We start from the raw sequence: 13915 nt of genomic DNA, 5'->3' as shown, positions 1-13915 counted from the left end.
ATTTTGGTCGCAGTACCACGCGTGGATTTCCAGGAATCTTTCACTCAGAACACTTTCTACGATTTGGAATCGTTCTTTGATATACGCAATATAAGCTACCGCGTTTCAATTAAGAATCGCTTCAGTCGTAGCATTGGATATATATATTGTTTATACTATGATTTCTTTCAGATGTAACTATTATACACCTTGCAAATCTACATCCCGCGAGTACACCGCACGCGGTTATATTGTGCCGCAAATAATGCTAATTACCATAGAGAAACGTGTTACGGTGTCGTTTCCATACTGATGGTTTTGCGCAACTGCGCGCACTTCATCGGCACGTTACTGGTGTGCACGCTAGGAGAGATAACACGCACGTTTAAAAAGATGCGTTCTCACGGTGTTTTCACCACACAATCTTTCGCCCACTGTGCTATATCGATTTGGGACAACTTGGTACCGGCTGAACAAGCAGTCTTTCAAGAACTCCAGCCGCGTCATCGCGGCCAATGTCTTTTAATATGAGATACAGTTTATACACAGTTGAATCCCGCTTCGTGCCCCAGCGTTGCAGCAGTTGCTGGGTGGCCGTGGTTGGACACAGAGCTAGATTATTAATAACGTTCCAAGGAAAATCCATCATGCTTGCGACTTTGCGCCAATTACTCGGCGGACTTATTGGATTCAAATAGTTCGCAAGTTCTTCGATAATGTTATGAGAAACATCCCGTAACAATAAACCGTTCTCTTGTATTCCTGGCTTTTTGTTTGGAACGTCGAGGAAATGATAGCGATCTTCGTCGGTTGGTACTACATTGTGAAGAAAAAACACATTTTTTGAAACAATGCAGAAGAATTACAAATAATAATGATACATCCTAGGATCTGAAATTGGTTGCGAAAAGTCATAAGGGAATAGACGATGTCAGTGATAGAGTCTTATAGTATTTTCACTAAATGTTCCTCTCTAATCTTTCACTTGGAATCAGAGATTCAGGGAAGGTGGTATGTATTTCAGGAAAGTGGCCAGATGGTAAATTGTCAATGGTCTAATCTCGTTAGATACAGTTCCTAACTCGTTGTTTCGTCCAATACATGTCATCGATCAGAAGAAAGAGAAAAATTTTATTCTCTTAGAACAAATTACTTCACATACTGCAAACGGATTCTTCCTCTTCCATAAGTTTTGTCAATCTCTGAACAAGCTGAGGATCCTCGGCCTGGACGATGACATTATGTTGTCTGTTCTTGGACTGTATGTGACACCATATTGTAACTCCAATAATCAACGCCAGAGAAAGAATGAGAACGATAACCATTGCTGCTATAAAGAATGGCATCACCCAGCTTTGATCTTTCTCACGACTAGCATGTGTTGGTAAAGGAGGCTTTGGAGTGGTCATAGCTGAGAATTTTGGAAAGAAATATAGACTATGTTACTAATGTTAGTATTCTTCAGGTGTATTTGTATGCGACTAACAGGAATCGACAGTTCATTTAATATGATTCAGTAGCAAAACACGTTCTCCAACGTAACCATAGTTACCATAGTCAATATATCACAATCTCACCAAGTGGTGTATTTTTAAAATACCGGCCGTGAAATGTAGGAGGAAAGGAAAAGTTCAAAGTTTTGGTATGGAAAGCTTACCTGTTATATGAAAGATCGTGCTTTTGCTTGTTGTTTCAGTCGGCGTTGCAGTGATCTTAGGCCGGCATTCATAGTTTCCATATGGCGTGCATTCTTTGTACATTTCTTCACCGTTTATACACGCTGTGCATTTTGTGCATTTTTGCGTCAGACTCTCCTCATCACTGTATGTGCCCTACAAGAGATAACTTTGTATTTTACTGCACTGATACGCTTGACACGGACGGTGATGGAGCCGCCCTAATTTGACCTCTGATCCCTTTACAGCCTTCACAGGCTTTACTGATATTGAACGCTCCATAAAATGTGCACAGACGCCCGTGAAAAAGGGTTATGCTCGGGTATATTGATCTAATGAGCTGAAAATCTATTCAGTTTATTCAATGCACAAGAATTACTAAAATGCTTCGTGCTTTCGTTTTAGAAAGTTTTCTAGTCATAATCATCTGCTGTCCACTTACCATACCACATTTTTCTTCATCACATAAGGTATTGGAATCTTTATTACATTCCCTTATAACTCCATAACCTTTCGCACACTTCTTGCATTCTTTACAAGTATCGAGTAAAATATCGTGGTAATATCCTTCATAACAATCACCATATTCCATATTAGTGAGCTTTGTGCATGGTGTTAAAAGCTTCCTGTATTGTTTTTCTTGTTTGGCACATTTGCGACAACTCATTTCACCATTTGGTGCCTCTTGATAAGTTCCTGTTTCACAAGCCTTGCATTTTGTGGTGTCGTTCTGTCCAACCAGACAATGTCGTTCCACTCTTTCTCCAGCTTCGCATTTTAAGCAACATCTTTCCTTTCCTCCATGATCGGTCGAATAATAAGAGTTTGGACAATGCAACGAATACACACGGAAATCCAGAAAGTCCTAAATAAAACGATGGTCAGTAAATAAATAAATAAACAAGGGTAATGGAAAGAGTTGTCGAAAATTAGGCATATCATCTTTAGTATCCGGTTTTGAGACTCATATTTGTAGTGAATTACGTGATTAAATAACGTCGTGAATTCGGGTTAAATAATATGGATGAAAAGTAGTCAAAAATGAATGCGCTATATATCACGATATCCAGCGATTTTTGAAGGCTAAAACTATGAAACATCGGTTACTAGGTTGATATTTTTTACTAAAATACTGATTAAAACGTACACACACATGAGTCATGCGCTTTACGCTGTGATTTACGGAGATGAAACATGTAGCAGATAACTATAAGAGCCAGCTGAGAAGGGCAGATTGATAGATGATTATTTCCTATTCTCTGTGACATGATTTCAATTATTGTCAGAAAAATCTTTTGAAAGTTGCATGGTCATAATTAATCAAGAGCCTACTTGTCTAGTAGCCCGCCTCGTAGACCCGAGGGAGAGAACTGCGTTAGAATATGAGATTACTAAGCAACGCTTGTTTAACACTGTTTGTTCATTAGATATTTTATATAAACACGGTCATCCATCATGCTCAACTTGTAGACTGGAAGTGAATGTAACCATTTTAGAAATGCATGTCAGAGATATCTTCCAAGACTTCTGGTGCCTTGAAATCATGAATTTGGTCAATTCGCTAGTGAAACAATCGCTTTGCCAACTAAGCTGCAAGGATAATTCAAACGATTTATTCTTTCCTTCAAACGAATATAAACGAATCGAACTATTTCGCAATATCCACATTAAAATATAACAAACTTCAACCTTCACTGCTCCAGCCCTAAGTGTGTTCAATGGCCTATAAATTGACCATATATACGATGCATTAGGTCAACTGATGTATTCTACACTATATTTTTTCCCCAAATTTCCTGTATAACTATTCGCTTTCTATTTTCCTAAAACTTCATAAGGTTCACATGACGTCCTATAACCTCGCAGAAATTAGCACTCGGCTAGTGTACAAATTTGAAAAAGGGTCAAAGCTTTTTAACTGCACGCAACTATCTTACAAAAGAAGAGTGACAAAGAAATGTCGACATATTGCGAAACCAGAGGAATTTTAAAATATGCTCACAGAAAAGTGCATGCAACCTGATAATAGAGAGAGATAGGCATCGGTATGCACGCCCAAAACGCAAATACATGAATGACCCATAGAAAAGGTTATTTTTATTAGCAGACAAAATTGGCAGTCCAAAATAATCTCTTTGTGGCGGCAAACTGACCACTTAAAGAGACATAAAACAAGGCAAGGCTTATGACGTACATAAAGGCAACCTTTAGTTCAAGACCGGCCGACTATAATGCAGTCATTTGCATTAATTTTGTTCTTAGTGAGGCAAATTACAATTTTATGCTTCATTTTAGTATATAGTACTCGCATAATAAGTTCACGTTTGTGGTCTGACTTTGAAAGAAAGGTATGCATGTGTATGTGTATGCGTGTATGCATGCGTGAGAGCTAGGGCAGAGTTATTGTAAACATTCTTTGAGTCGCAATTCTATACAAAGTCATTCCCAGGACTGATATATGGATATTCAATAGGTCAATAATAGGTTGATAAAACCAGCATTTTTTTTACAGTTCTTAAGCTTTGGATAATAAATTTTCACAAAGATTAAGGTCGCACTAATCTGCTTGTTCTTTATAGTTGATGGTTCCCTATATCTTCTTCTTCCTTCTAAACTTGTTTGCGATAATCCGTATATAAAATTATATGCAAGCTTTGCGTGGAGAACATTCCTTGAATAACATTCTGCAGAAATGAAACTGACTTTTGAACCGCATGTTTGTAAACATTTCACATTTTAACGGATAATCAAGTGCATGTAAATTTGTTGAGCTATTTATAGATCGATAATCCTAATTTATAGCAACGTTTTCGCTTCCCCATTAACGTAAAACTGTTTGGCTGTATGCAGCAACGTTAAGCTAAACTTGCAGGAAACCTAGCAATGTTTTGTCGGGGAATTTTGGAGACCAGCTTAAAAAGATTCATAAGCTGCATGTGGACAAAATATCACGAACGTGGCTAACAGTTTTAAACGGTCTTTTCAGGCAAATATTCTAAATTTTACAGCATATGTAAATAACTCGCAGCAAGTCATGACAAAGGCAATAGAAATGAAAGGAAAACATGCATTATGTACTTGAAAGATTGATTGTGCCCGACCACAAAGTGACCAACCATGCGTTCAAAGGAAATATGATTAACGAGGATAGTCAACAGGCAATGTCAACATAGGAATGGTTCATACATCGCTAGTAAGTTGTCCTAGGAATATGGTTAGGCCATGAAATCATAATTTTGCCATGAAATAACGACATTTAAGACGTTTTCAAAGAACATGCATGCTAGCATTTGAAGACGAACACAAGAGAGGAAGACCAGTGTGTTCTACACAATGCAAATATTTAAGCTCTATAATTAGCGAACAATTTGTTCAAAGGAGCTTAGCACGTTTTGACCCGAAAAATCCGCATTGCTGATAAGAATATGTTATACTTTTCAAAGTGACCTGTGATGTTATCTCTCTCTTCCCGGCATTAAAAATTCTGTTTCTCAAATTGCTAAGTTTCCAACACCTTAAGATCTTCTCTAAATATTTTCACTTTAGCAACGAACTATTCGAAATGCTTATCCTAAACTAACTCCAGATATAACCACAGCCAAGTTGAGGCCTTCAATGGCGTCTGAGGTCGGGCTAGGGTGGTTTTGTCTTCACGAAAATAATTAAATGTTAGGTATCTATTTGCATTCTCTGCTGCATGTAACGCAAGTTTGCCGACTGTAAGCGAAGGTTTCCTACAGAGCGCAAATCTTTCAATAGGAGCGCAAATTATAAAGATGGGAATATAATGTTGTCATAAATGTCACTAAATGTATGTTGACGGTCATGTTGTGTACATATATGTTTTGAATTGTGTACTGCAGAGTCTTAAACAGAACACGATATTTGGTAAACCTTGCAAACTTGTTTTGCCTGCATGACATTTTAGTGTTTGAACTTCTTTAATCAACGGTTTAACCTTCGTCCTTTTAAAGTTAAACTTTCCGCGTGGGTCGTACAAGGTCGTTATAAAAAAATACGCAGATAAGGTGGAATTGTATCGTACGCTGTGTCCTCCCCCATGTCTGCCTGGAATGGAATAGTTTAATGTTCAATTTTTTACTAAAACCTTTCGATGTGCCCAAATGCGTGCATTCCAGCAAAATGTCTGATGATGTATAATTGCAGGGTTTCTGCCAAAATCAGAGCCCGTCATAGATTTAAGGAACAACCAAAAGAAGTTTCTGAAGTTTTAGAGAACAATGATGTTTACAACGATATATTTACTGAATAGTATCCAAGTTAGTTCTTCTGCATGAAAAGCTATAAGAGTATCATTTAATTTTGACTTATCAGTCGCTTTATCCGTCGTTTAAGATGGATTGATTCGGGAAACAATGTCTGCAAAATCACAGACAACTATGAAAACACTTCAAGAGCTGAGGTAAACAGTCGCTACTGTTTATGAATTATTGGATCGTAATCATGCGGTGTATTTGAGTTGAATGGATAGGATTAAAATCAGGGATTTTGCATTGAAATAATTCAATTACTCTGAAACATGTACTGACCGATAACATCGTTAAATGCATTTTCTATTGTCCTGATTGTCAACTCAACGATTTCTATTATTTTTTATTTTATACAAAATCATTGAAATAACCACTTGGTTTTCGTATTTAAAGTATTGTTAAAAAACGAATCGGAAACATATGGGTGACGAACAATCGTGAAACAATCTACAAAGATTTATCGCAGCTGGTGGGAAATCCTTATACAAATAAACACAACACTATCTACTCTTTTTATTGTAATACACCTTCTTCATGAAATTGAAAAAGATTTTGCCTTGGAATACGAGCTTAGAATAACACATTGTGCCGAAGCTAGCATCATCATTGTAAGAAATCTCTCTTATTCCCTGCGAGGAAGGTAGAACTGTTATAAACTAATGGTACCCAACATGTGTACCACGTCTATAAGCCACTAGTTGATTCTGTTCGATTAGTATTTAATCGTTGGGGACGCACGCAGAAACAGTATTAAATCACAGAGGTGTGGTACAAGGCCAGTATGCATGTGGTTAGCTCGCTGTCAGAGCCTTGAAACAGCACTGTGTAGCAAAGATCTTCACAAGAGCGTTAAGCTCATCTCGCTAATACGTGTCCAAAGTTGTTATTTCTAAAAGCCAGGTCGAAGAGGTCACAAGCTAACAGGTTGACTGCAAAATTTTTAAGCATCGACAAACCTTTGAAGGGTTCTATAGAGCGATCACACGTATTATTGACTCAATGCCTTTTCTATCACACAGACCATTCACTTTTCTTCAGAGTACAAAAATACGGTACTTAAATCGATGTGTTTAACCTGTACGATTCAAAAATTAACTTTGAGACAACGCAATTTAAACAGTCTTTGAAGCAATGCCGCCCTCTTCAAATGCAATGCTATTAAATTGCTATAATACACAGGATTTCCGCGATATTGAGTTTATCAACTGCGTGCGATTCTCATCTTCAGGTTTCAGATATTCAAACGAATGTTATTTTATCAAATTTGACAGATTCGTACGAATAGCTGCGTATAAAACATCGTGAATAGTGTATACGTGGTGTTTGTCAACATACCTGTAATGCTGAGACAATACAGAGGACTTCAATCCATCGACGTAACTCCATAAGCCTAACATGGGTAGAATTTAAGAATGATCAATACACCATATGTATGAACTAAGCTGTATCACACTATCGAGAAACAGGAATTAGAAGTCCGCAGGTCAGAGGAATGTCAACTACGCAAGCTCTTCGCGTTGTGATTGGTCACCTTGGACACTGCCAACACTTACAAAACCAATTAGATTTCTGAAACGTGTTTGGGCAGCGACACTTCAGGAATACTTCTCGAATCCAATATTACGTGTTGAGAATAACATGCTTTCTTCAAGGGATATCACGATTCGACTCTATCAATATAGTCATGATTACGTACATTGCATAGTCAACACATGTTAACATCACTTAAGCTCCCAATCACGCTTGTATGTATACCAAGGAATCCCCTGCGAGATCATTTGTTTTCACGGTTCGACGCGCGTTTTACAGAGTCGCGTTTGATTCTAATTCGCTACTTCTCGTTTGAAAACGAGCGGGTTGCATGCTTCTCTCGAAAAACGCGTGTCAATCATATTCAGTGTAAAGGAACTATATTTAGAGATATAGATTGCCAACGCTTTTGTTAAATATGTATTATATTCGAGTCATCGAGTGGGAGTCGGAAATTGCTCGTTCCTATCAGTTCTCAATAACAGATAGTATACAGTGGTTTAGATTGGATCGCGATTTACGGATCCTTCGTATCAAGTGAAGATGAGAGAAAGTTCGCTTCCCCTCATGAGGCATAATATATTGCGCTTAAGTTTATGAAATGTCAGGTGTCCTAGGTTTTGCAAAATATATAAAATGACAGCAATAATACACTTAGCTATTTTAACTTTGCTGAAACCATTTTCAAGTTTTTGGTTATATATACTCGTTGATTCGTCCACTCATGCACACATGCCATCTCAGTATCGTTTTAAATATCTTCCTATATGGGTTATTTGCAGCGTTCTCACTTCTAAGGAAATTTCCTCAGAAAAATTTGACTCTTTCGAGGGGAGGGAGGGAAATTTAATCTATTCTTTTCAAATGCTCTTTGTCTAGGGTTATTCAAAGCATCCTTCCCCATAGTAAAAGTATGCATATTTGAATTCTGAGAAGCATCATGGTTATTTGGTAAAATAACATCCAGTTGACTCAGGTTTTACATCATATTTATAGCCAATTATGACAGCAAATCAATGCTACTCTGCTCAAAAAAATGTCAACATGGAATCCACTCATTCTAATATAGCTACAGTGCCTACACTCACTACAATTATTTTTACGTAAGTCGTCTATAGCATGCATGCAGTGTTCATGAAATGATGAAACATGATTATTAGAAGCGAGTTGCTATAAATAGATATATATTATATAACCTAATGTATTTATTCGGCGATGTAATTTTACTGAAATGTATAAAAATTATGTTTAAGACATAGATAAGCCATCAAAACAATAAAGAAGTAAAAAATTCGACTATGAATATCGATGAAGCTGCTTGTTTCATATTACAACAAACTGAAGCTCTGACTAGTATTAACAGTAAAGAATCCTGATATACAATTAATTAGCCAATTAAAATTTCTGAAAAAAAATTAAAAAGAATTAGGATGCCACGAATTCCATCGTCTCTTTAATGTTAATGATGTCTTGAAGGCGGGCTGTTTGGCGTTTAAGAAAAAAATATATATTGATCTAGATATACTTATACTTTTCTTTAATACTTATATTTTCGCTTTTGAAGGCGCTCGATCATTTTAACTCGCGTGATAGAAAAGACAGCTTTCCAATACGTTAAAGTTGTTTTGCATGTTGTATTATATCTTCTGGTTAACATAAGCCCTTCAGAAGTTGATTGAAACAGTGCACAATATATATGCAGTGCTCTAATGTCTGCAACGCTAGCTTTTAAATACATGCATGACTTAAGTATCTTCATTAAATAGGAGAAACTAAATTTTCTTCGGCCAATCTGTCTTCACTGAAAAAATTGAAGCATTTGGCCATTTTTCTAATCGCTTCAGATAAAGTTCTTCAAGTATGAATACTTCAGTAAACTTATCTAACTGAGTCAATACTACAACGGATAAGAATCGAAAATTTTACTCCCTATTTTGAATACGTAGTTCATCATACATTTACACTACATTGTTCCAAGTTGTATTCCAGTATGCAAAACATCTCTCAAACTGATTTTCTCAGGGATATTATATTTCTCATATCAAGAGCTTTGGGGCAAGAGGTAGAATTCGACATACGTAAAATACCTTCTGAAGATTGACATTGTCGGCGTTTGTCACATCGATCATTGATGATAAAATTTATAATTAAATTTTGCCTACAGGATGTTTGCATACGTACAATAATTTTCCCATGTCAATAAGGGATTATGCACAATATTCATTCTAATTTTACAAAAGAGGCGCCATAGTCTACAGTTCTTCGGTAATCTGTTTGGCCTATCAGTATCTTGAATGGCTCCGTAGTTGTTCATCGAGATTGTAACATCCTGGGGGGCTTCACGTCGGGTGATTAATGACCATTTGCTGTATGTAATCTTACACCTCAGTATTAAGTGTATGGGTAAATTTAGTAAATCCAACATCAAAATAAAGTTGGTTGAGTGTAGTTACGCGCTACAAGCCTACAACCGTGTTTTAGACCAGGTGTCTCTGTCGTAGTCTTTACTGCATAACACGGAAATGTTCGGTAAACTTAAACTGAGTAAAACTCAGATAGCTCGAAGCTGATTTGATAGGGCCCGAAGATGCACGAGAAAATCCTGCTCAAGGCGATTAATCATAAATTTAACAAATATTACTGATCAGAAATCATTAAATAAAGCTATGAACTATAGAATTCAATTGCAATCTTCTTTTGTATAAATGCAGGCAGAGAAAAATCACAAACCTTGCTAAATAATTTCATCGACTCTCATCTGGACTCTGGAGATCTGATAAGTGCCACTGCAGATTAAGTTTAAAATAACTTCGTGCTGTCGCGATTTCAAAGAAGATGCGAGGTATGTGAATTAAAGTCGGCTACATTTTTCTGAATAATGACGAATACTTAGACAAACATGCAGGAAACTAGGTACTATAAACAAATTCAATGATTATTGCAATTTACCCCAAACAATAACCGACAAAAATTTATATTATTTGGGTACTTCAAAAGCGTGGCTTATATACGTGAGCGTTTGCACTTCATCTTAACATTATCAGCTAAATATCACAATGAATATTATTTGAGGTATCTAATTTTTTATCTATATATAAACTCGTGTATTCAGTTGCCTGAGATTTACACTATTTCTGAAAAATGCGAGATTCGCATGTTGAAAATTGGGCACTTTAAAGAGCCGGAAAGGTTTAAATCAGATTAGATTCTTCTGATGGTTTATCCGGTACAATTTGTATGGAGATGAACGACGAAGATCTTGAACAGTATACTGGCCAATAATCTGAAGTATGTAGGCGGTATATAATGGCCTGGAGCCATATGTAAGCCTTGGTGGAAATAAATATAGGATATATAGGACTGGATAGTATATCATTTTGAAAGGCGCGTGTCGAACTAAACTGGTACAAGGTAGTGTGTTTGTATAACGGTGGAAAGTGGCCAACCAATGTAAAAGGTAGTCTAAATTATGTTAACCATCAGTTCTTTGCTATATTTCAATAATGCATGTGGTGATTAGACGCCTTTCTAAGATAAAAAATATTTGTGCTTGCGCACTCTATCAAAATCAGTCATTCAACGCATCCTTGCGCACTCTATGCAAATCAGTTAATCAAAGCATCCGTGCAAATTGTACGTCATCAGTATATTGGCCTACCTGGCCTCAGGTCAATTTTCGCAGCCCGGATCAGCGTTAACTCTGGGTTGAATTTTAGCCATTCGCCTGTGTCTATGTATTACGACATGACAATTCTGTTCAAAGATTCAGAAAATTACCTCTTTTAAATCGGTAAATTATTCTGGAGGACATGTTACCTCCGAATTAGGCTGACTGATCGTGGATCGTACAACTAACTCGTGAGCTCATGGTTTTCTAAATTAGGCTATAAAAAAAGTTTACCCAGCGAAAACTGAGAATATCGGTGACGTAATTTCTGAAGAGCTGAGTTTATCTCGACCATATTGAGTTGACAATATTCAGTACACTTCATCTTCTCGAGAACAAATCAAGAGATATCCTGACTCATGTCAAAAATGTCAAACTTTGATTGAAAGAAATGTTGATAAATTACTTCAGTGCTCCGGTCGTGTGTGGCCACCCATTTCTGTTAAAGGCTGATGACTTTGTCTGCCAGTTTAGTAAACACTTAACAGTATTTTATAGAAAAGAGCGTTTAAAATTAGCTCCTTGTAATGCAAAGGTTTGTTTCCATGTAATCTGCTGCTAATTTTAGACGAGAAATATTAACGTAAATTTACTAGCCAACACTATAAGCAGAGCTTCCACTGTATTGTTTACGTCTTGAGAACCTCGTAGTTTAACGATATATATTGCTCATACGGAAAACTTTTTCTCGGCTGAGTACACTTTAAACCTCATTTATGCAGCTTTCACTAACATTTAACCTTTTCACAAATTCCTGTTACCTGCCGTAGTAACTGCAAAGAACTATAAAGATCTATGCATGCATTCTCTGAAATTCTATATACGAACATTTAAACATGTGAGGTTTTTGAAGTTAAGTACTTTTATATGCAAGGACTAAGGTGTAGTTCCTGAAGTTACATAGAAATAATTTTAAAACGTACACATGTATCTGAAAACTTTATTAATCGCCCATAATCCGGACCAATATAGGCATACTCAACTAGTTCTACTTGAAGTATATTAAAAAGTCGCATGATTTGAAAATTTGATGCTAATTGCAAACGTAATCATGCATATACAAGTTTACATAAATTCGTGGGTTTTAATCTCAAATAAAAGAGCTTCGGTAAATAAAGATTTTGTTTAGTGCGATGGCGGTTATACGCGGTCAGTTCTACGCCTCCTTCCCTCCCACATCACACACTAAGGTCAATATATATTACGCACAGAAAGTTTCATGTCCTAGAAGACAAATATAGATGCCACTTTCGTGCAAAGATATTTTGTTATCCTGGACTCCCTGTTGTTTTAGGATATACTCAGACAGCGTCCTCCTAAAGATGTAAAGTTATGCATGATGCTGATGCATTAGCCCCAGCCGTCTTCGCAACACTTTTCCAACGAATTCTCTACGTGTTTTTTTTCTGTATTCTAATCATTGGTATCCAAAAACCAGACAGTTCTCTAATTCGATACGAAATGAATTTGCGACTTGCATTTTTCAAATAAGTGCGTACGCATGCATGTTGCATGTACTGAAACGCTTTAGTACAACAAGTCGCAGCTAGAAGCATTCTATATTACATGCTGCAACACGTTTTCATTCGTTTTAAAACCTGTCATAACATGATATTCGTAAAATAACACAGTCCTTACTTGTTTTTCATCATAAAGCACGTTTAAAACGCATCGGGAAACAACACAAGCTGTCCAGTCCATGACAACAATAAAAGTCGGATTGTATTTCACGAAACATCGAGTTGAAAGCGACGCAAACAAATTTATCCGTTTATTAAAAGCCGTTGCAACTGCAGCACTGGAGAGTTACGACACACTTGGTACACCTGACGGGGCAGCGCAACCTTTCCTTTGGCGTGTTTACAATTCTGAGTATCATACGCGCACAAGTGTACCAGTAAAAAAATACAACACAGATCTAATATATACGAGTACCGTTTTAAGAGATGTCCCCAAAGGCGTTACGTGGATTCATATTGTATAAACGGTTCGTGGCAAATCTTTCGTCGAGGGACCATCAAAATCATCCAAAAGTTCACAGACTTTGTAACAGACATGAGCGCCAAAAATGTGATAGATAAAGATTGTTTTAATATGAGAAGGTCATGTCTACGATGGGAAAAGTCCGGGCATGTTCGGACATGTCAAAGCCTGTTCAAGTTTGATTAAATCTTAATACTAGGATAGCCGAAGGGGTATAAGGTAACACAAGATAGCTGAAATACCTTGTTTAACCAGCTATTTTCCAAGTTGTGTATCCTCACACCGGTGTGACCGGTTGAAACCAGCATGCTCTCTAGAAAGCCTTTGAAAATGCTTAATTTTCAAACACCATACGCAGCAAACATTCCAGCTTATCGTTAGTGCTTGCAGGATTAACGTACGAGAAGTTAATAAAAATATCGCTTTACCTAAACAAGTAATGATTCTTTAATGGAACAAACACGGTCTAAAATTACATTGACATAGTAATATAGTACCTGTAATTAAAGGCACTTGACAGGTGGTGATAACAGCTTAGATATATCTGTAAGCCTATACGCTACAAATTGCTGTTCTTACAGACAGGATCATAATCAACTTGTGCTCAAAATGAGCGGGAAACAAACAGGATTTCCTCTAAAAATACTTCTTGTTCGCATGGCTCATAAATTTGCAAACCTAACTTTTAATATACTTCAAAAAGTATGGCTTATATAGTATTAAAATAGGACACATTTCTGCGTGTGACAAATGATATTTGAATTCATCGATATTACACCAAAATTCATAGAATATACGGTTGGCGTGTG

The 13915-nt window shown here is 36.8% G+C and overlaps 2 protein-coding genes across 7 annotated transcripts in view; one reads left to right on the top strand and one right to left on the bottom strand.

The window, feature by feature from the left end:
- LOC114517993 overlaps positions 1-13915 on the top strand; it is a 34563-nt gene that overhangs the window by 3711 nt on the left and 16937 nt on the right. The window contains exon 2 of one of the 4 annotated variants that reach the window (XM_028537860.1): positions 10168-10298. The exons of 2 other annotated variants lie outside the window; for them this stretch is intronic. The gene's annotated coding sequence lies outside the window, so the exon portion shown is untranslated. Of the gene's footprint in view, positions 1-10167; positions 10299-13237; positions 13326-13915 lie in introns of those variants that run through there. One more of the 4 variants, XM_028537858.1, reaches the window with a different exon arrangement.
- LOC114517996 (tumor necrosis factor receptor superfamily member 16-like) lies at positions 1009-13521 on the bottom strand. 3 transcript variants are annotated; one of them, XM_028537865.1, is made up of 5 exons: positions 13349-13521; positions 7262-7316; positions 2098-2520; positions 1637-1811; positions 1009-1390 (listed from the first exon to the last, which is right to left on the bottom strand). In XM_028537865.1, exons 2-5 carry the CDS (start codon positions 7310-7312, stop codon positions 1134-1136), a joined length of 906 nt encoding a protein of 301 aa, XP_028393666.1. In that variant the 5' UTR covers positions 7313-7316; positions 13349-13521; the 3' UTR covers positions 1009-1133. The 3 variants fall into 3 exon arrangements, with proteins under 3 accessions (XP_028393666.1, XP_028393664.1, XP_028393665.1); XM_028537863.1 differs by lacking the exon at positions 13349-13521 and adding an exon at positions 12762-12962; XM_028537864.1 differs by lacking the exon at positions 13349-13521 and adding an exon at positions 13059-13288 and having other exon boundaries at positions 1010-1390.

This window comes from Dendronephthya gigantea, unplaced genomic scaffold, assembly GCF_004324835.1.
Source record: "Dendronephthya gigantea isolate DGI-Jeju-01 unplaced genomic scaffold, DenGig_1.0 000010F, whole genome shotgun sequence".
Taxonomy (NCBI): domain Eukaryota; kingdom Metazoa; phylum Cnidaria; class Anthozoa; order Malacalcyonacea; family Nephtheidae; genus Dendronephthya; species Dendronephthya gigantea.
The sequence above is the reverse complement of the archived record's forward strand: the minus strand, read 5'-3'. Positions and strand labels throughout refer to the sequence as shown.